Genomic DNA, 19,566 nt, shown 5'->3' with positions numbered 1-19,566 from the left:
GACGCCATGATTGCTGTTTGGATCGAGGGGATGTTGGGAGGGATGTGGCGCGAGGTTGGATGAGGATGAGGTTGAAATCGGAGATTCTAGGCGGCCGTCACGTGGGGAATGAAGCTACCCCGCGGTTTATGTGGAGGGGAGGGGCAACTTTCACTTCACTTCGACATGAAGCTTTATATTTTGCTTCACTTGTTTATTTTTTCTGTTAGGGCGTTGCTTTTTTCAGGTAGCAAACAAGTGCAAAGTTTGGCTCTTGCATAATACTGAAGGCACTCCCGCTTCCCTTGAACATCTCCTTCCTACTGGAGAAATCTTTCCTACTTGATCATAACCTCTACAGCTCATTATATTGATCTGTCTGCCCATATTTTCTTAAAAAAACTAAAACACATGTGATATATACCGGGAAAACCAGAAATAACCCCAAAGTTGTAAGATAATACGGTACGGAACCAATCTGTGGATCGCGTTTCGAACGATCCACTTGTCGCTTCTTCTATGTCTCCTTCTCCTTCTCCTCCAAGCGTGACACACAATGCTCCTGCGGATTCTCTGCTTCTTTTAGCATATAGGACCCCAGCTCTTCCGAAACTGCGATCATTGCGGTAACAACGAACATGCAAACCAACAGGGGCATGAGAAACCAGATGGATATAGGTGTGAACCACTACCAATATCTTTATGCCCTGCAGCGCCAGATATGTAATCGCACTAAATCTATATTCATCAATTCTCAATTGTTTGTTCTTCGATGAGACACTACAATCGTACATCGCCGCGTTAAAGCCATACCTGAGAGAGTGTGAGAGAGAAGGAGAATATTCAGCCTGGAGATGTTCAGAGTGTCTCCTAATTTGGCCGGCTTGGCCTAATAACGCTGTTCACTGTTTCAATGTTTTCGGTGCGCACCTGAAGGTACTCCATACAATTGACAGACCCCAGTACTTAGGCGTTTGTGTCCTGAAATCTGCCTTTCCGCATACGAGCTAACCGGATTGATCCAACATGCCTGTGTTCTCCTAAAATCCCCTTGCCAAATCCGTTGCCCTGATTCAAGCCATCTACAGAAGCAAGCCTCCCTTGTCAACAATATAGCCCGACAGCTTCAGACCCGGCCAGTCTCATCAACATCAACTTCCTATATTTGGCAATGGACTTCTTGCAGGTCGCTCATAGAAGAAGAATCTGATCTCCGGTCGCGACTTCCACTTGTCATGCACAGGAACCACAATCCAGTTATTTGGCGATACCACGAATCCGTTCTTCTCATATAAAGGTCTTGCGATGATCGTTCCTTCGATGAAGCTGTCCACACCCATGGAATTTGCGATGTCCGTTCCCCACTTCACTAGCATGGAGCCAGCGCCTCGGTGCTGGTGTGCTGGATGTGTGGACATCATATCGAGGACTAGATGTTGTTAGTATTGAGAGTTATGGAGATCCGCTCTGGGCTGTAGATTGGATTCAATTCAAGGGGAACGAACGTCTTGCGAGGGAGTGTAGTCGCGAGTGAAGATGGGGATTCAACAGTAGGAATACATACCACAACACCTCTTTCCCTTCGTTCTTTCCAAGCGATGCTGATGTATCCACTAGATGACGTGGGAGTCAGTTGTTGCCTATTCAAGATGGTTTCAAGAGTATAGGGAGCTTATAGTGCTAGTTCAGGAACTTTCGAGGAGGATTTAGAGCACATGAGACGGAACATTACAAAAAGGGAAAGGATGGAACCAGGGAGCCAGCTATCCTTACATGGAGAACATGTTCAGCCCATTCATTAGTGTCAGCATCAGGATGCCAATCGACATGAAGCTTCGCGTGCAATTGCTCATCCGTCAAAGGCTTCTCATAAATGCACCATTTCGCAGCACTAACAATTGCACCTACTGCGTGTCAGCTTTTCTCTTTTGTTATACTCCAATATCCAGCCATCTCATGACAGACGAGACAATTATTGTATGAGGACTAACTTACCCGTATCAACGTCAACAACCTTCACATACCTCGCACTCTCATCCCCAACCCACCAATCCAGCATCCTCTTCACAGCCCTCTCCCGCGCCTCAATCTTGGGAAACAGTATAAAGAAACATGGCTCGTTCGGCGAGCTGAAAGCTGCGAATTGCTCAGCTAGGATCTCGGCTGCGTCAGATGGATCGCAGGGGAGGAGACGCAATTCTCCCATTATTTTCTCACTTTAATACGAAGTAATACGTGTGCTAAAGAGTAGATGGTTATGTGTAGGTAGGTGTTTTGTATGCATGCGTGCTAGGGAGATTGTGATACTGTACGCTTGGACGCGGGCGCGGGATAGGGGTTCGGGAGGGATCTGAGCTTCCCGAGATGTCTGGCAACCCGGGAACGGGGTCTCGGTTAGTTTTGCTCGGCGTTGCTTGATCCAGCCGTTGAATCCTGGAAGCGCAGTTCTCAAAAGTGAATTGTTAGACAGGGTAGGCGTCTGATACCCACTGACCCAGTAACCCAACTCTGGAGGTGAGTACGTATTCGGACCTCGGGGTCGCGGGCCGGCTGCACTGCATATCAATCCATGCTCAACGGCCATTCATGCAATGCAACGGTGATACTTTACCTAGGTCCCAGAGTGTCGGGTCGAAGCGTGTGAGACCTCGGGAAAGTGAGAAGCGAGATGGGAAATTATTGTTATCGGGCGTAAACGTTGGGGTCTAGTGTATTCCCGGCAAAGCCATGGTGCGATCGCTGAGAAAATTCGTATTATGATGTGGAGGCATCGGTAAGAGATGAAATATCGGAACTGGAACGTTGAGACAGATGTTACTGGGTGAAGACTTGTATAATAGCTGCGCGATCGACTTTAACAATCGAGATAACCAACTGCGAACATCCAAGTTGCTCGATGTTATACTCAAGCTACAAGGCGCCTATCCTGGCCTGTACCTTGCGCTACTACTGATTTCTTCTAATAGGATCCACGATAGGCCATTTGTAGGTATGCCTTCCAAAAACGATATAGAACCCAATGCTAAACATTACTGCTGCCCCAAAGATCAGACAGCTCCAGTTCATTGTGACTGGTGTCACTTCCTCAACCGAGGGGAAGAAGCTGAAGAACATGCTGATAAGCGTATAAATCATAGCTCCCACGTTGACGATTGGACCAACAATACGACCCATTTTCCAAGGCCCCCAATGTATGTTGTCTTTGACTGGATCGTTCCGTAGGCGTTTGTGTAAGAGAAGTACTATGGGGATCATGTAAGATAGGAAAAATGCTGCCACGTTGACTGAAACTATTGCGTTAAAGGCGGCCGTACTGCCAATGTTGATTAGAGCGATGAGAATTGATATAGTAGTGCTAGTCAAGATCGAATAGAGAGGGAGCGCTGTCTTGGTATGAACCTGACGTTGTGAGATTAGCAAGCATCTCAATCATCGCAGTGTTGCACATACACGACTTATATAATTGCTGAAAGGCACACCATTATCTCGAGAAAAAGACCACAGCAGTCGAGAAGCTGTAGCCATGATTCCAATTGCCGCAGCGATCATGAGGCACATAATCAGAACGGTCATGACAGTAGTGCCAGCGTTACTGTTTGTTGCTTGCCGAAAAATCTCGATGAACGGAAATCCAGTTGGACTTGTGAGCGCATCATCAATGTCGCCCAAGCAGAATAGCAGGGCTATCAGCATGCCGAAACCCATTACACCGTTCAGCATGACTGTGCTTATCATAGCCCAAGGGACGATAGTTGATGCATTGTGAATCTCCTCGGCTGCAAGACTGTTAGTAACATTAGCACCAACCAAGAAGGACCTAACTGACCCATATGACAAGCAGAATCGGCGCCTTGATGTATGTCAGTGGTTTCTTAGACTCTGGATGGCATGGTCCTCACCTAGAAAAGAGAAAACACTAGTAGTGAGACCGACAAAGAAGGACAGTCCATTGGTATCCCATCCTCCACCATTGATGAATGTAGTAAATACTTCATTTGCAGATCCGTGGGGAGCCAAATAGACGAGGGGAATCAGGATGGCAAAGAATCCCAGTATGTGGACACAAAGCACTAGTCCTTCAATCTTCGGAAGCCATCTCGCGAGATATGTATTGATAAACACTATAAAGGCAATCACACCATAGAAAATCAAGGTTCCCTGCCACCGAGTCGGAGTGTAGTCTGGATGATTGAGGACTATCATGCCTTGAATCATTTGAGCACTGATGAACGCAACACTTGCTTGCCCAGCCTGCCACCCAATGACGGTTAGCCAACCTAGAGATAAATGTATTAGTCTAAACTATATCATGTTTCTTGGAGTCAGAAATGCTTTACCTGTGATGTAGCTGAGGAACTTTGCAGAACTAGCAGGAGCTAGAATTGAGACCCAGTGATATTGGCCTCCTGAGAGGGGCATCCTGTCTAATATTAGCACTTGAGCACTATGATCCTTTGGCCTGCTTACATTGATGCCATCTCCGCCAACGATGCGACGACCATGAGTGTTCCAATGAAGCAGAAAATATAGCCATAGATTAGTCCTGCGGGTCCTCCGTTTTGAAACCCAAGGAGAAAGACCCTGAGAATATAAGTCAGATGAAGCACTTCCAAATGAGCGATTGTACACTAACGCAAACATTCCTTCCCAAGTAGACAGCAAGCTACAGACAAACCCTGCGATTGACAGAAAGCCGAAATTCCGCTGCAGTATATAGTACATTAGTCTCGCTCCTTGCTACCGGTTTCCAAGGGAAACAACCTTCAATTGCTGCCTTTTGCCATAGTATGCCATTTCTTCGTCGTCTCTAGTGGTGTTTCCTTTTCCCTCAGAGTTTGCAGGGCTATTATGTGGCAAAACCTCGACAGCCCCCAAGGACCCCAACTCCATAGTTTTGTCATCCATCTTCTCCAATATGGAAATAGTCTTAATCTTTAACTTGAAAGTATGAAGTCACGGAAATGTAGGTAGAGAGAATAGAGGGATGGAGAAGTGACATAAAGCGCGGAGAGAAATGCTATCACTTCTTTCCCTAGAGCTCGATACAGCAGACACACGGATGAAAGCTCCAAGCATGGTTGAATGCAACGATGAAAAGTAATGAAATCAAGCCTACCAATCACTTCTTGCCGAGACAATGCAAGCCCGATATACCCTGCGCCGTTGCCGGCATGGGTATGAGACTCAGGATGCAGCCAGCCGCATCTGTCGTTCCGGGGCAGTCCAGCTTCGGAAGACGTTGCATTGCAGATTTGCAGACGCGGCCATGAGATGATATTTTGATTGAGTACAGAGTAGGTGTATCGAGGTCGCCAAAACAAGCATATCTGATCTCCACTAGTGAATTCGCGGAGTCACGTGCTCTACTTGGACAGGTGTTGAAGCATCTCACTCCACGCAGTTCATCATCAAGACGGCCAATCTACAGCCTTAGAACCTTGCTAGACAGGATTCTTCGTATAGTCCGTATTTACAATGCAGAACTGTATTACTGTACTGTATATTTGCTTCAAACATGCCCGATACCAGATAGAAGTACTGTACCGTACCAAAGTACAGAGTACGGCGTATACTGTATTCGCAAGAATTGGAGAATCCTAGTCCCGGGAGTGAAGCCGCTTCCCGCGAACATGTTATCCTCCGTGCTGTACGGCATTTACCAGTTATCTGATACTCCGTACGGAGTACTCCGCGTACATCCCATCCACCCCCAAGTTCCCAACCCACGGAAAACTGACCCCCTCGCAAGGGTACAGTACTCGTATAGACGCACGAGGGGCACAGGGTAGCAAAAGCATAATTCGGTACCTAGTAGGCTTGATGGGTCCTCACTTGGCTTTCTGGAACCGCACACTGGGCACTCTCTTTCGGGGCTGAATAGTATTGTGGATTCGCGCTTGAGGAGGTTCCAGCGTGAGATAGATAGTTCAGTAAGACGATGCGGTGAGCACGGGAATTTCCCTAGTTATCTCGTTCAGGTGGTTACACAAATTTAGGTACGAAGACCTACAAGTACTGTAGTTATCTATGTAAGCCCATGCAAGGGTGCACACCAATATGCTGGGACCTCGCCGGGTGGTCGTGCTTCGCATATCCTTGGAAAACGTTGGGTGTCAGCGCCTCAAAAGCAACTACCTGCATCAAACCATCAAACCACGTATTTTCCTCATTTTCCTTATTTTCTCATTTTGCCTCACATAATCAATGCATTTCATCTCCTGTTTTTCCCCTCTGTGTTGTTTGATATATTCCTAGTTGCCATGCCATGCGTTGCAGAGGAAGGTCTAACATGCGACAAGAAAGAAGAAAGGTTGCTTGACCTCTATCTTTCCCTCCGACAAGAAAGAAAGGTTAAATTAACTTCAATGTTTCCCATGGCTAGCTACTCCCTATACATTCGATGAGATTGAACGGGACGTATTTCAGGAATTATCAGATTTCTCCTGATTGAGACCATGGCTCCCTCACAGCACAAAATCTCTGTCTCAGACACCAACGAAGGCCCCGTGGTGAACATCGCGGCATGGCTAGGAATGACAGTAATGATTATTGGTGTGTTTACACGAATTGGGTCGAAGTTCAGTATCGTGCGAAGGTGGACCGTCGATGATACCATCATCTTTGTTACGATGGTGCGTTCCCCCAAATCAGATGGTATCTAAATTTTAATGCCGTTGTCCTAGGTCTTTGCGATTGCTCATACTGTCACATTGTCTATGATAGTCTCAAATGGTCTCGGTCAGCCCCAAGAAAATCTGACCGAAGAAATGATCACAAATTTTCAAAAGGTGAACTCTCACTATTTGGACATTCGTTCCAATGAATGAAACTAAATCCCAATTAGTTTGGTTACGCATCGCAACTGCTCTACACACCGACTCTTTCGCTAGGAAAACTCTCCACGCTCTTTTATCTCAGAGCTTTAGCTCCAGGCTCACACTACGCAATTCTCAACTTGGTCCTTGAAGGAGTCGTCATTCTCTGGGGCATCAGCGCGGAGTTTGCAACTGCTTTTCAATGTACACCTACTCGTTGGGCAATAATAACGTCTCGATGTTTTGATACGGTACGTATGGATTGAGACCTCTGGAGCATGCTTTGCTGATCTACATGAAGATTTTATTCTGGAATATCATTGGTGCTTTCGACATTTTGACAGATATCATTATCGTTATTCTTCCAGGATATCTCGTATGGGCGCTTTGCATGCCACGAGGCAAGAAGTTCGGCGTCTTTATAGTCTTCGCAACCCGAATAATGTGAGTTGCTGCTCCCTCGGCATTCAAAAACCCCCATAACTGACTTGCTCCGCAGAATCGTACCGCTCGCAATCTTCAGACTCTATCTCCTATCAACAACTAGCTCCCCTTCTCAACCAGACCAGACCCTCTCCTCCTACCACGCCTACCTGCTCACCACAATCGATCTCAACACAGCAGTCTTCGCTGCCTGTCTTCCCTTCCTCAAACCCTTCATAGAAAACCTGTCCTCAGGCGCCCTTAGCTCTTCTATCGAACCAATGGACAGTTCCTATTCTTCCGGTCTTAGCAGCAAACTCAGTACCTTCCTATCAAGTAAGCAAATTCTCCAAGTTTCATTTCATTTTTACCTGAGCACTTCTTGGATTCCGAGACATTCCTCACCTCTACTCCCTATTCCCCGCTAATGCAGCGACACTAATTCCCCCACACAGGCTACACCAGCACTAAGACCCCAACCCGTCCCAGCGGCAGCATCCGCATGTCCAGCATGCCCTCAGAACCCCCAGTCCAGCCTCGCAAGATGCACAGCGAAATATCCCCTTCATTCTCTGACTTCCATTACGGGGCGCAGAGCATTCCTAAACTACGGCCTGATAATGTGGGGAGCGAGAGTTATGCAAGGCGAGCGACGCCGCGGCGGAGGAGCTCGGTGGGGAGTGATAAGATGATTATTACGAGGACGAGGGAGTGGGGCGTTAAGGAGTCTGAAGATGAGAGGACGGATGGGTATGTTAGTGATGAGGGGGAATGGGCGGCGGGTGGGAATGGGGGCCGTTATGCTGTATGATATGATTTTTTGGTATTGGGATAATATGGGATAATATGGGACTTGGTTGGTGTTTGGTTGCAGGGTAGAGATTGCTTTTCCTCGCGGATACCTCTGTGTGTTTTGCTTTGCTTGGGGTTGTTTGTAAGAAGAAGGAGTCCTTTACAGGGTCGAAGAATAGCGTGCTCATGCGTGGAAAGGGACTTCTTGCTCTTGAACTTTCTGGCAGCTAGTGCTGATATAATTTTCAATTAATCTAAGTCTCATTTCGACACGAAGGTTGTCAAAAATACGACTATATGTACATCAAAGCTATGTCACTACCCTACTCCAGCTTTCCTCTTAAGGTGAGTACCAAACGAGTGCTTGCAAGACTGGCCAATGCAAAATTCATATCGAACACTATGTAGATTGTGGGGGTGGGGGATGGGAAGGGTTTCTATTTGCTGCCTGATTGGTAATATCCGGACCCTTGATGTTTAGGTTGCTTGTAATAAAGGATAGATATGAGAGGAGGCGCTTTGGGAATGAGTTGCTTTCAAGTGGTAGGTGCTGGTAGAGTGTGTATGGGGGGAAGGGGGCTATGATAATGATTTCGGAGGTTAAGTGCGGAATATATTATGCTTTGAGGTTGCTTTGGATGGATGGATGGGATGGAAGTAAAGATATGGGTGCGGTTTGGAATTCTAGGATGTCGATGCGCTCTGGGGTATGTGTCGGTCTATGGGGGGTGGGGGCGAGGTGAGGTACGGAGGGATACACGACCAACTTGCACTATAGAGAAGATCAGGAGAGCACTTCACACAACTCTCTTGAAGCTTGTGACTTGAGACTTGGAGTTGAAGCACTTGCTTTCATTGGCTGAAAGGTAAGTAAGAAACCAAACGAGGCTTTTGCCGCGCGTGAGTTTGGGAAACCATGCAAACATCGTCATCATTTCCCATTCTCGAGGAGACGCTTTTGCTGGCCTTATACAAAGCCAGTAGATATCACCCTTCTTGACAAGGACACCTCCGGGATTCATTTCCAAGATCCGCATTACTCGTTCTCTTGTACACGACTCCCCATTTTCCACCCACCCAGCACTATAACCTCCACCGGACCACGTACCCAAAAACCGTCCTCCTCAACTCCTCATCCCCCGGATCCCCCTCAAACATAACCTTTTCCATCTTCTCCTCCAGCACCTTCTCCACCGCAAACCCAGCCTCCCTCACCAGATCAAAAAACGCCATATCCTTCTCATACAGCCACGGTCTGTACGGCGTGAAGAAAACCAGTGCTTTGGAGTCCTCCCTTCTCGCCAGCGTACTCGTGATCGTAGAAACCAACTTCGCGTGCTCGGAATGGTTGAATAGCAAATCTGCTAGGATTAAGATATCGAAGCCTCCAGCGCTAGGAGGGAGGTGCGAGAGTAGGGGTGCGGGGTCTGCACCCCAGCAGTAACCTTCCGCTACGATGTTCTTCTCATCTGAGCCATCGTTTCCATTTCCATCGAGTGCAGCAGACTCGATGTTACTCCACAGATTCGCGACTAAATCCGGGTCTGGGTAATCCGTCACCACGACCTTCCGCGCCCCAAGGACCGCGCACACGAGACTAGGCAGTCCAGCTCCGGCGCCGAGTTCGAGGACGGTGGTGGAGGCGATGAGAGAGGGGTGTGTCTCGAGGTAGGTGGAGATTATGCGACCGGCTTGCCAGAGGTGGTGGCCCCAGAGAGGGTTGTGGCCGACGAGGCGGAGAGAGAGGACGCGGCCTGAGGAGAGGCTGTGGGTTTCTGTGGTGGGCTTGGGGGAGGGTGGGTAGTAGTCTGGGGGGTCGGTGAAGAGGTCCATGGTTTCCGAGTCGGAGTCTGTGTCTTGGGGTGGGGGGTTCGCTCTGGCCATTTGGGAAAAGGGGGGTGGATCACGTGGATGGGTGGGTTGGAACTGCTGGCTGGATGAAGTCAGAATAAGGCTGCAGGTTGCAAGTAGAAAGAGGGAGATGTTAGTGTTTGACTAGAGATTGAGTATATGGTGTCGCCAAAGCATTGGCTTGGAACACGGGGGGCTCTCCAAGGCGCGGGGTCTGGATTAGGGAAGGGTTTGTGGGCTTGAAGAAAATTCTGATAATACTCGAGAGTAAGAAGAGAAGAGGATGGGAAACAAACGCAGGCCTCTCAGATCTTTGCAGCTTTCTCTATTCCGTCTCGCAACATCAGAGTGCCTTGAACACATTAATGTCTCAATCACACGTGGCGTACTGTATTTGTGAAAGCAGGTTGTGTACTTTTCGTACAGTCCTGTACAGTACAGTACTCCACCTCTACCAGCTCACGATTAGATTACTGCAAAGTTACAGTAGACTCCCGAGACCAGGAATATACATTTATTGCACTAGAACAAGACTTCTCTTCCTAATTGGAACGACGACCTGTAACCAACTACTTATCCACTGCCATTCTCTCGTTATCTACCAACAAGTCACAGTCCACAAAGTCATGCCTCTGCAATCAATCTATGTGAGGCTCGTCTGCGGTGAGTGCCCAGACCAAGCAAAAAGATCACGCTGCTAATGCCAATGCGGGCAATGCAGAAAACGTTCAGGGTCCAGGTTCCAGGCCGCATTCAGGTTCGTGCAACTTTGCCGCCTATTGGCCCGAAACTTGCTCAGGGACCGCCCCTGCCCCTCCTCCCTCTCCCTCCTTTGCGACTCCCGACGACTCTCCTCTGCGAAAAGAAAAGCTTGACAACCACGAACAATCCTGCTCCTGCCTTCTGCAATAGGAATCCGCGAAGACCGGAAAAGCACCTGATCTTGGCCGACCCGGGAATCGCAGGAAATCGAATACACAAGGTCGCTCGTTGCACCCACGATACGAGACCGCGGGGTTGTCACTGCTCTTTCCATGTCTCTCTCCAACGTCCACCTCCAAGCCAATGTCAGCCCACTTGAATTGAACTGAATTGAACGTTTTGCTGGGCAGAGAAGAGACTGCCGGTCGGTTGAGGTCACGTCACGCCGCCTTCCTTCGTTCACGGTTCCCACTCTTCAGCAGTCACCTAGATAACCCTCCCCTCCTCGAGCCCTCCCACCGCATCTTGGTATTAATCAGCGCAAACTCGCTCTTATTCACCCTCACCGCACTTCACGGTCCTTATTCCAAAGCCTATGGTGCATGGTGCATGGCCCATACACAACCGGAGTCAATCCAATCCAATTGTCTTGTCTTAGCTTAGGCTACTGATCAGCCTGCCCAGCCGCATCCTAGATCTTACAGCCTCTAGGAAGCAGCCTTGTCCTAGACTTTTGATTCACGTCTCCGCGGTTTTCCATACGCCGGGTAGCGACACGAACGCGCCTCTGCAGCAAGGGTACCAAAACAGACGGTGAGGGGTTTTTTGACGTCCCAGAGAAAGCGTTGTGAAGCCTGCTTCTGCAACCAACCGATCTTCAATCTACTTCTTAGGGCGAAAGCCGAGTCTTACCAGGATGCCTCTGATCAATGGAATGAAGATGGCCTGGTACGTCCTCCTACATATGGTTTGGCAGAGACCGAGGCGGGTACTTTTGTATCCTGCGCTTCAGCCTCATCCAACGTCAAGCACTCCATATTATGACATACCTCCATTCTGCATAAGATCTCAGTCCCCATACAGAGCCTAAGCTGACATCTTCTGCCCAGCGAGCCATGCATACGAGGCCATCGATCTACGAAATGTACACATGCGTGCGAGAGACTGATGGTTCCAGTGAGGAAACCTGGACGGCCACTCAGCCAATGTCCTCATCCCGGAGGAGAATCTTGTATGTGCGGAAGTGTGACTGCGGCGATTCCAAGAAAGCAAGCGTGCCATTGTGGAGGTGAAGCATCGCCACCACTGGCCGCACAAATTGTTTCCCGAACTATTACAGCCCAGGGAGTGTTGGAGCCGCTTTCACCTACGATAAATACATTCAAGGTCCAAAAGTCCTCTCGACCTCAGTCCAGCAGGAAACAGTCCTTTGACCCCGCGAAGTTTGAGAGGATGGATATGAACAACGTAAATGTACTTCCGTTTGAACAGCGAGGCCAGGTTGCACCACTCGGTATGGCTTTACCAGAAGGATATCCAATGTCGGCTCCTCCAGCTGGGATTTATGGTTATGCCCCACAATATACCGGTATACAACAGCAGTATCATCCCAACCCAACGAAACCGCTTCCTATGCCATATGACAATGGGTTCACGAGTGGGGGACATTCTCGAAACGGTTCTTACGGAATTGAGAGTCCTATACCTATACCAGCAACGAATACGAACGGCGAGTCAATGAAAGCTACAAGTGGAGGCTCATGTTGCGCTCCTCAGCCTCCTGTGAATCTTGTAAATGTCGAACCTAAGCCTGTAGCGAATGGCAGATCTTGTTGTGCGCCCAAGCAGAATAACCAGAGTACTTCAATTGCAAGCACTATTCCCAAACCCGAAGAGATAACAGCAGGGAGCTGTTGTGCTCCTAAACCCACGATACCGAAGGAAGAACCAACGTCGATGAACGGAACGCCACTCAATATGAGCCCAGCGAGCTCACATCAGATGCCGCCGCAACAAAGCATGCCTTTCAATCCTGCGCTTTATCACCGGTTTCCTGCTCCGGCGACTGTCTTTACCTACCCTGCAGCATATGGATCCTTTCAAAATCCACTACAAATGTCCGCATGGCAGCAAGGCAAACAATCTAATTATTATTCTCAACCACAACCAGAAGTCTCGATACCCCCTGAAGCTCCATCATTCAACGGATCGCTCATGCCTGGAAGTATGGACACTGTACATACCTGTAATTGTGGTGACACATGCCAATGTATCGGCTGCGCTGCCCATCCGTACAACGTCGCAACGCAGAATTATGTACACTCTGCATGGGCATCTATGTCGATGGAGCAGCCGTCTGAGCTCTACACCGACGGCCAAAACCCCATCCCAACCACAAATGGAAATATTCCTGTGCAACCCCAAAACGTCGACCAGATCTCGTCTCCGACCGTGCACACACCATCTAGTACGACATCGGGCAACGGCGAGGAACAAAGTCTTTCCGCTTCCGATTTCTTCTTCGTCAATTACCCCTTCTCGGATGATAGCTGTGGAGGCGACACGGTGACCTGTCCGTGTGGTGATGATTGCGAGTGCTTGGGTTGTACGATACATCGCCAGCCGAGTATGTGAGGGTGGCTAAGGAGAGTTATTCTTGCGGGAATAGTTGTGAGCGTGTGGAATTCTCCATACATAACGGTAGTGCGGTGGTTTGATGACTGATGGATGCATTAATTGGAGTTTGGGGTTAGAAGCATGCATAGGATGGATAAAAATGGGATATGGACTCAGACCGCATACATGGGTGCATGGTCCTTGGTTTTTGGGTGCATGATACCCCTTTGATTGCATTTTTTGAATGCGACGAGCACAGTTAACTGAGGAGGGAATCTAGTGTATAATCGAAGCTGCTGCCGCCACTGATATTATGGGCGTGTAATATTTGACAGTCGAAATATTGTCTTCCCTCCTTTCCATTTCAACCATAAACTGCCGTCCATCTGTCCATAACTTTCCTACTTCTCTGCAAATTGTAAAGCAAGGCTTCGAAACTCATAAGTGCGAGTGAGGCTATAAATGCATACCCTCTCCTTTAATCTCGAGAGCTATAGAAACAACTCGACCTTGACATTCAGACCCTTGACATTCTGTTTTGTCAGTCTCGTCTGCTTTGTTTTCACATTCTCGTTCCTAATTGCTTCTCTGCTTCCTTGAGCTTTTTCCCTAGTTCTGTACTTAATTGTACTTGAGAAGTCTTGTTGGAGGGGAATCAAGGCCTAGAGAAGGAAAGAGCTCAAACGTGCACGTGCTGTGTGCTATTTTTGGGGCGGCTGCTAAGGAGACGAGAAAAGAAGAACAGATGGCTGTAGTGTGGGTAATGAATTAATTATATGCTTTGCTTGTTTACTGTTTAGAGAGAGGTGGTCTTTGGCTGAGTGGATTGATTTGGTGGGTGGTGGTTGTGTGTATTGTTGGAATTGCACGGAATAGTACCAGTGTTTGATTTCGAAAGTGTATATACTGGTCCCAGTAACTGTGGAATCTACGTAGCAAAGGATACTAACAAGAAAGAACGCTTCGAGTGAAGACGCAAGGCAGGACTAGGTTCTTCTAGAAGAGGGAGGCGCAAGGATGAGCTCGTTACTACTCGGGTCAGACTGCATTATCGACTTTCTTGTTCTGTTTCTCTGTGGTGGATAAGATGACGGCATCTTTTTTCGTGACAGCATGTTGGTCTTGACGGAAAGTCAGCCTTGATAGTTTATATGTGTTCACATTGAACGTCAATATTTATTCAATTCACTTGCTCCTGTAATCTATGATTCGAAGTCCACTTGCAAATACCATGGTCTATATGCAGCATATATGTCTCTTTAGTCATCGAGCCTCTTGTATTGTTTCCCCAAAGTGATAGCTACGGTTCATTGTCTAAATGATCCGCATATTATATACCTGTTCTGGAGCGGGCTGACGAGCGTCGCTGTTGCGTGATTAAGAAGCAAGTGAGTGACTTCTCGAAAAACCAAGCTGGTAACTTGCCGATTAATGCTCAAGTTACTAGCCAATAGTCTTCTTATTCTTGCGGCGATTTTTTGGTTTCCGGAGTATTTAAATATACAGCGACTAGCTGAATCATCAAGGAATAACTAATTTCAATGAAGTCATGGTTGTTGCGACCCTTTCCATGGGGTCTCCCGCTGCGGTATTGCAAAGCATTCGCATCGCGCTTACACCATTTTCCCATATGTGACTTGGTAATTTGACAGCAAGTGTGTTCCTGACAGCAAACAAACGCAATGCTATTCTTATTCCGCAGCGTACTTCTAATGATAGCCTCTTCGTTCTGTCACGGGAATCGATCTTTTTGATCTTGAGACAGATCTTGAAAACTTGATACCTCTCCAATAAATATTCTAATTACACGCAAGAACATGGACCTTCCTGTTAGCATTATAACAAGTAATATAGATGAACTTAATATTAGTTCATAACTTATTAACTGTGCTGTACTTCTAAGTGGTCCCAAAAAAGCATATTTACTATTTGCACTTCGACCAGCTAATAATATACCATATGTAGCTAAAGAAGAAACTGCTATTGAAATGCTTACTCGGCAAGTACCTGTTAATGATAATCCTTTTTATAGGAGATATCTACACTTCTGGACTTGAAAGCTTGGCTTATTCATGAATTCAAACTACGGAGTGAGGGATAGAAATTTAACGAAGAACTTAAATAGAGAGTCAAAGACATCAGAGGCGTAAATTGAGGATAAAACTGTATTGCTTTTTCGAGTAGTAGCTTGAATTTCATGAGAGCAAGAAAGTTAGAACATTGGCGCAAAATCAACATCGATCTCGTGATCGTGTTTCCACGAACATTCTAGCTATCATAATAGAATATAAAGATACGGTGAAATAGAGCAGTGAGTTGTACGAGGCAGCGTTTGCCGTAAACCAAAATTTCGTGAGAGCAAGAATGCAAGATTGAGTCCCTGCCTTCCTGCCCCTTTCGCGCCCTCGCTTAATTAACAACTCTGGACATGAGGTAAACAAAAGCTATGCTTGTATTGACGCTCCAAATCGTAAGGAGCCATCAATGATTTTTCTATGAAACTGTAAAATACTACTACTCTGTAAGCATACGAGTGTTCAAACTTAGGACTCAATTGCATGTCCTACGTCAATAAAGGGAGATCTAGAGTCGGCCTTACTTCTTTAAGCCGACAGGATATGCCAAAAATGCATTTTCAATGAATAGATATTGCAATGTTTAAAGAGCTATCAAGAAAAAAGGTACTAGACAGCTGGCTTATCCTTCACGACTGAACTTCTTAGACCTTGGCTCCGAGCATCACTACTCAACCCAACTCCGTTTATTAATTATCAATATTAGATCCTATGAATTGCTAACAAATCAAATCATTGAAGATGAAACATGAATTTCCGTTCAATTTGTGACCGCTGTTGTTATCTACACATAAACCACTGACACTGCTAGATCCAACGACAAAAAGGACGCAATCAAGTACCCACCATCAAATTCTACCATCGAGCAAAGAAGGACGAACCGACTATTACCCCATTTTCTAGCCCTATATAGTGCCATTCTCAGAACTAACTAATAATCGGTCTGCTGTAGGATGCGGAACATAATTCTCAATATTGCCATCAATAGGAAACCGCTCAAAGATGTAAACAAGGGCATGTCTCACAATACCGACGATAGAAGTCCAATCCGGCCGAGCAGACCGAGTAGGGCAGTCCCAGAAGATCCACACAGAGAAGTGGAGTTCCTCCCCCAGTGCTTTTTTCACAGCACCAGAAGTATCTAAAATTGATCCACGGAGATGCACAGAAAGACCAAAACCCCCCTCAGGAGTGTCACCCGAGCTGGTGTATATCTCGAAACGTGCAGCCCCAAGATGCAGAACATCCTCAAATCCAGGGTCTATATGAGCGACGAGGTCATTTTCGAAATACCACTGTTTGAGATTCAGTGGCGCTTGGCGCTGCTGATTATCCTGCGGAAATGTAGCATCTCCTCCACGATCGAGAAAGTCCTGGGAGTTGACGTATTTAAGCGTAGCACAGCCCAATTCAACTAATTCCGTAACCCCTCGCAGTGTGGTATAGTTGCTTTGATTTCCAGGGATAGGGGTGGTCATTGTCAGATGTTTTCGGAATGGAGAACTGAAGAGAGAAATGCGTTGCAGAGGGATGTTTGTCTCACTATGGCGAAAGCAATACACTATATATATTGGTGTCGACTAGGAGTTTGCAGGGTAACTTGCTTGAAGGACGAAGAGCGACAAACAGGCAATGATATATCGAGCCAGCACAAAGCATTTAGATTGTACAAACAATATCAAGCATTGGGGCATGCAGAGCTATCTTACGCACTCAATACGGGTCAAACAGGCAATCATAAGCTGACCCCATACACACTCTGAGTCTGATTTCTCCACCACAATGACACCCAAACATTCCAGACGATAAAACTCTTTGAAATACAAGCAATAATGCTTTATGGCGCCACAAAGTTCAACCAGCCAAAACCCTTATTTAGACCTCTTGCCAAAGCCTCTAGGGAGCCGGAGGAGCGAATCGGAACCTCCCTGGTCTTCTGGGAGCTAGGTTCTTTTTGCACGGTTTTCCTTACAAGGCTCTCAAAGTCGTGTCTAGACGAGTGGAAACCTAATCTTGTTATCTATATGTGCCTAGCTGAGATAAATCAAATGCCATGTCGCTAGGACTCTTCGCTGGACGGAAGAGTAATAGTAGTAGGGAACAACACATTATCAGACGTCTGCTTTGACACGTTAATATGCCGTCACCACGGATCTGCCAATACGTCTTTGATTGAAACAATGCTGGCAAGTCCATAATATCAAAAGCCCAATGCAAAACTCAAACACTACTCAATTCAAGAACTTAAACAGCAGACTAGAGGCGCTTGCCCAATCAAAGTTGAAAAGGTAGGAAACACCATGTAGCACTATAGCACAAAAACTAGTAACTCTCAAGTCAATTGATATTTCCAATGCGGTCCATTATACTGCGCCCACGCAAAATCTTCCTTCTAACCAGATTACAGTTATACAAACCCATACCCGCTAAAAGTGATCACACAAAACATATATTCATTATCCATCTCCACCTCCACCCCATAATCAAGAACCTCTTTTGTCCTCCTCAATCCTCTTCTTCTCTTCAGCCACACAGTCCTTGACTCCTTCTCCCCTCAAACAACTAACCCCCCCTTCGAACAACCGCACTACTTACCGCCTTAGGATCCCTCTCATAAACTAAATTAATAACCATCAAACTCGCGACGAAAACCCATACATCCCCCCCTCTCATCCCTTTCCACCACCCCCTTTTCCGTCCAACCTTCCACAAGCTATCCAGACTCGTGCGCGCACTATACAAGAACTCCCCTCTAGCTTGTTGTCTGACCACGAAGCCCCACAGACCCCCGATCATGCCGCCGAGGAAGAATCGTTGCGTGGGTAAGACATTTTTGGGTAAGAGGGATTGCAAGAGACAGATCGCGCCCCAGGAGGTGCCGATGGAGCCGGATACGAAGGTGCTGTAGAGTAGGATTCGGGAGGCGAGTTTGTTGAGCGTGTTGAGGGGTGCGCGGTAGAAGGCGCGGTAGGAGGGGATGGAGAAGATAGTGAAGACGAGTGTGAAGAAGCGGGTTAGGGATGGGAAGATGCGGAGCCAGTAGGTAAGGTAAGTGCGCAGGCAGGAGGGGTCAGAGGGGTGGAGCGTGGCGCAGGTAAGGGATGTTATGAGGGGGTGTGCGGGGGATGTGATGGGTGAGATCCTTGAGAGGGATGCGGGGAGGGTGGGGGTGTTTGGGAAGAGGATTGGGGAGACGAATGGCCTAGCAGTCTATTAATTGTGTTTCTAGACTGAAAGACGTAGGGGACTTACGGGTAGTTTAGACGGGCCATTTCAGCGATATTGTCCACAATTTCGTAGGTGCTTGGCCATGGGAGGTTGGATGGATAATCTTCTGGGCGATGCTGAATATACTCGGGCGAGTTCTTCAAAATAAAATCCCCATATGCCTGTAATCATTAGCAAGTGTCCAACAGACGTCAAGCAGCTGTGGCATACCTTAGGGAAACAATCCCTATGAAAAACAAAAGCATGCAGTAATTGCCCACTCGTCAACGGGAAAAGCAGCCAACTTCCCCACCACCATGGCCTCTCCCACCTACTACCCTCCTTCCCCCAAATCCACCCCTCATCTTCCGCATGATTATATGCAAACTCCGCCGCCCTGCTCAAAGCATATATGGATATCGTAACCCTCAACTGCTCACTAGGATAAACAGCCAGGGCAAGACCCGCCAAACTCGCGCCTATAGCAGGAGCAAGACTCGAGGTTAGAGTTTTGGAAGTACGTTTGTTTCGCTGGCGGAAAGGCCGCGCTTCAGGTGTGAGAAGATGCGCACGTAGGCGTGTGAAGAACCGAAAGAGTATGCGGTGCAGGAGGAGGATTGTGGAGAGGGAGAGAGATAATCTCAGGTTTGTGGATTTCCATAATGGCGTTCTCTTTCCACTATTCAAATCATCTATCAGCGTCAAACCCTTCGAGTCTAAACACAGATTACATACCGGACTCTATTACCCCCCAGAAAGCGTTCACTAATAGCTCCCCATGCCTTCAACGCCGCGCCTGTCGCAAGGAAAAGCCTCAGACTCGCTCTTACAGCAGAGGCATTATAGTCATCGCGTCCAGGCCTCTCGACAAGCTTCTCGACTTGAGCGACAGCGGGAGCGTTTCTCTTTAAGACTTTGGAGCGCGATATGATGTATTTGTGCAGGGTCTCGTACTCTTTGGCCGATATGGTGTAGCGCAACGCGTTGCGCAGGATCGGGTCTGCTGTTGACTTTGCGGAGATGCGATCGTGTGGGGACTTAGCCCCTTCGTTTGAGGGCGATGCCATTGTGTGTTTTATTTATGGTGGCATTAAGTGTTGTGGGTG

At 47.4% G+C, this 19,566-nt stretch overlaps 5 protein-coding genes across 5 annotated transcripts; 2 read left to right on the top strand and 3 right to left on the bottom strand.

Moving 5' to 3' along the window:
• Positions 1 to 1,130: 1,130 nt before the first annotated feature.
• Positions 1,131 to 2,185, bottom strand: LHYA1_G006461 (uncharacterized protein; the record flags this gene model as incomplete). The annotated part of the gene is made up of 2 exons (XM_031151399.1): positions 1,131 to 1,408; positions 1,975 to 2,185. 2 exons carry the CDS (start codon positions 2,183 to 2,185, stop codon positions 1,131 to 1,133), a joined length of 489 nt encoding a protein of 162 aa, XP_031003824.1.
• A 740-nt stretch (positions 2,186 to 2,925) lies between these two features.
• On the bottom strand, positions 2,926 to 4,884 carry HNM1_9 (Choline transport protein; the record flags this gene model as incomplete). Its single annotated transcript, XM_031151398.1, has 8 exons — positions 2,926 to 3,378; positions 3,430 to 3,755; positions 3,806 to 3,829; positions 3,879 to 4,256; positions 4,317 to 4,399; positions 4,447 to 4,560; positions 4,613 to 4,683; positions 4,741 to 4,884. 8 exons carry the CDS (start codon positions 4,882 to 4,884, stop codon positions 2,926 to 2,928), a joined length of 1,593 nt encoding a protein of 530 aa, XP_031003823.1.
• A 1,550-nt stretch (positions 4,885 to 6,434) lies between these two features.
• Positions 6,435 to 8,028, top strand: LHYA1_G006459 (uncharacterized protein; the record flags this gene model as incomplete). The annotated part of the gene is made up of 6 exons (XM_031151397.1): positions 6,435 to 6,611; positions 6,663 to 6,767; positions 6,824 to 7,045; positions 7,096 to 7,238; positions 7,294 to 7,553; positions 7,673 to 8,028. The coding sequence occupies 6 exons, from the start codon at positions 6,435 to 6,437 to the stop codon at positions 8,026 to 8,028; spliced, it is 1,263 nt and encodes a 420-aa protein (XP_031003830.1).
• Positions 8,029 to 8,693: 665 nt separating this feature from the next.
• nnt-1 (Protein N-terminal and lysine N-methyltransferase) lies at positions 8,694 to 9,842 on the bottom strand (the record flags this gene model as incomplete). Its single annotated transcript, XM_031151396.1, has 2 exons — positions 8,694 to 8,781; positions 9,118 to 9,842. The coding sequence occupies 2 exons, from the start codon at positions 9,840 to 9,842 to the stop codon at positions 8,694 to 8,696; spliced, it is 813 nt and encodes a 270-aa protein (XP_031003806.1).
• A 1,636-nt stretch (positions 9,843 to 11,478) lies between these two features.
• On the top strand, positions 11,479 to 13,196 carry grisea (the record flags this gene model as incomplete). Its single annotated transcript, XM_031151395.1, has 2 exons — positions 11,479 to 11,510; positions 11,672 to 13,196. The coding sequence occupies 2 exons, from the start codon at positions 11,479 to 11,481 to the stop codon at positions 13,194 to 13,196; spliced, it is 1,557 nt and encodes a 518-aa protein (XP_031003809.1).
• Positions 13,197 to 19,566: the final 6,370 nt, after the last annotated feature.

The sequence above is a fragment of the Lachnellula hyalina genome (genome assembly GCF_007821495.1).
Source record: "Lachnellula hyalina strain CBS 185.66 chromosome Unknown contig00109, whole genome shotgun sequence".
Lineage (NCBI taxonomy): Eukaryota > Fungi > Ascomycota > Leotiomycetes > Helotiales > Lachnaceae > Lachnellula > Lachnellula hyalina.
Note: the sequence above shows the minus strand (reverse complement) of the source record. Positions and strands in the feature narration are given on the sequence as shown.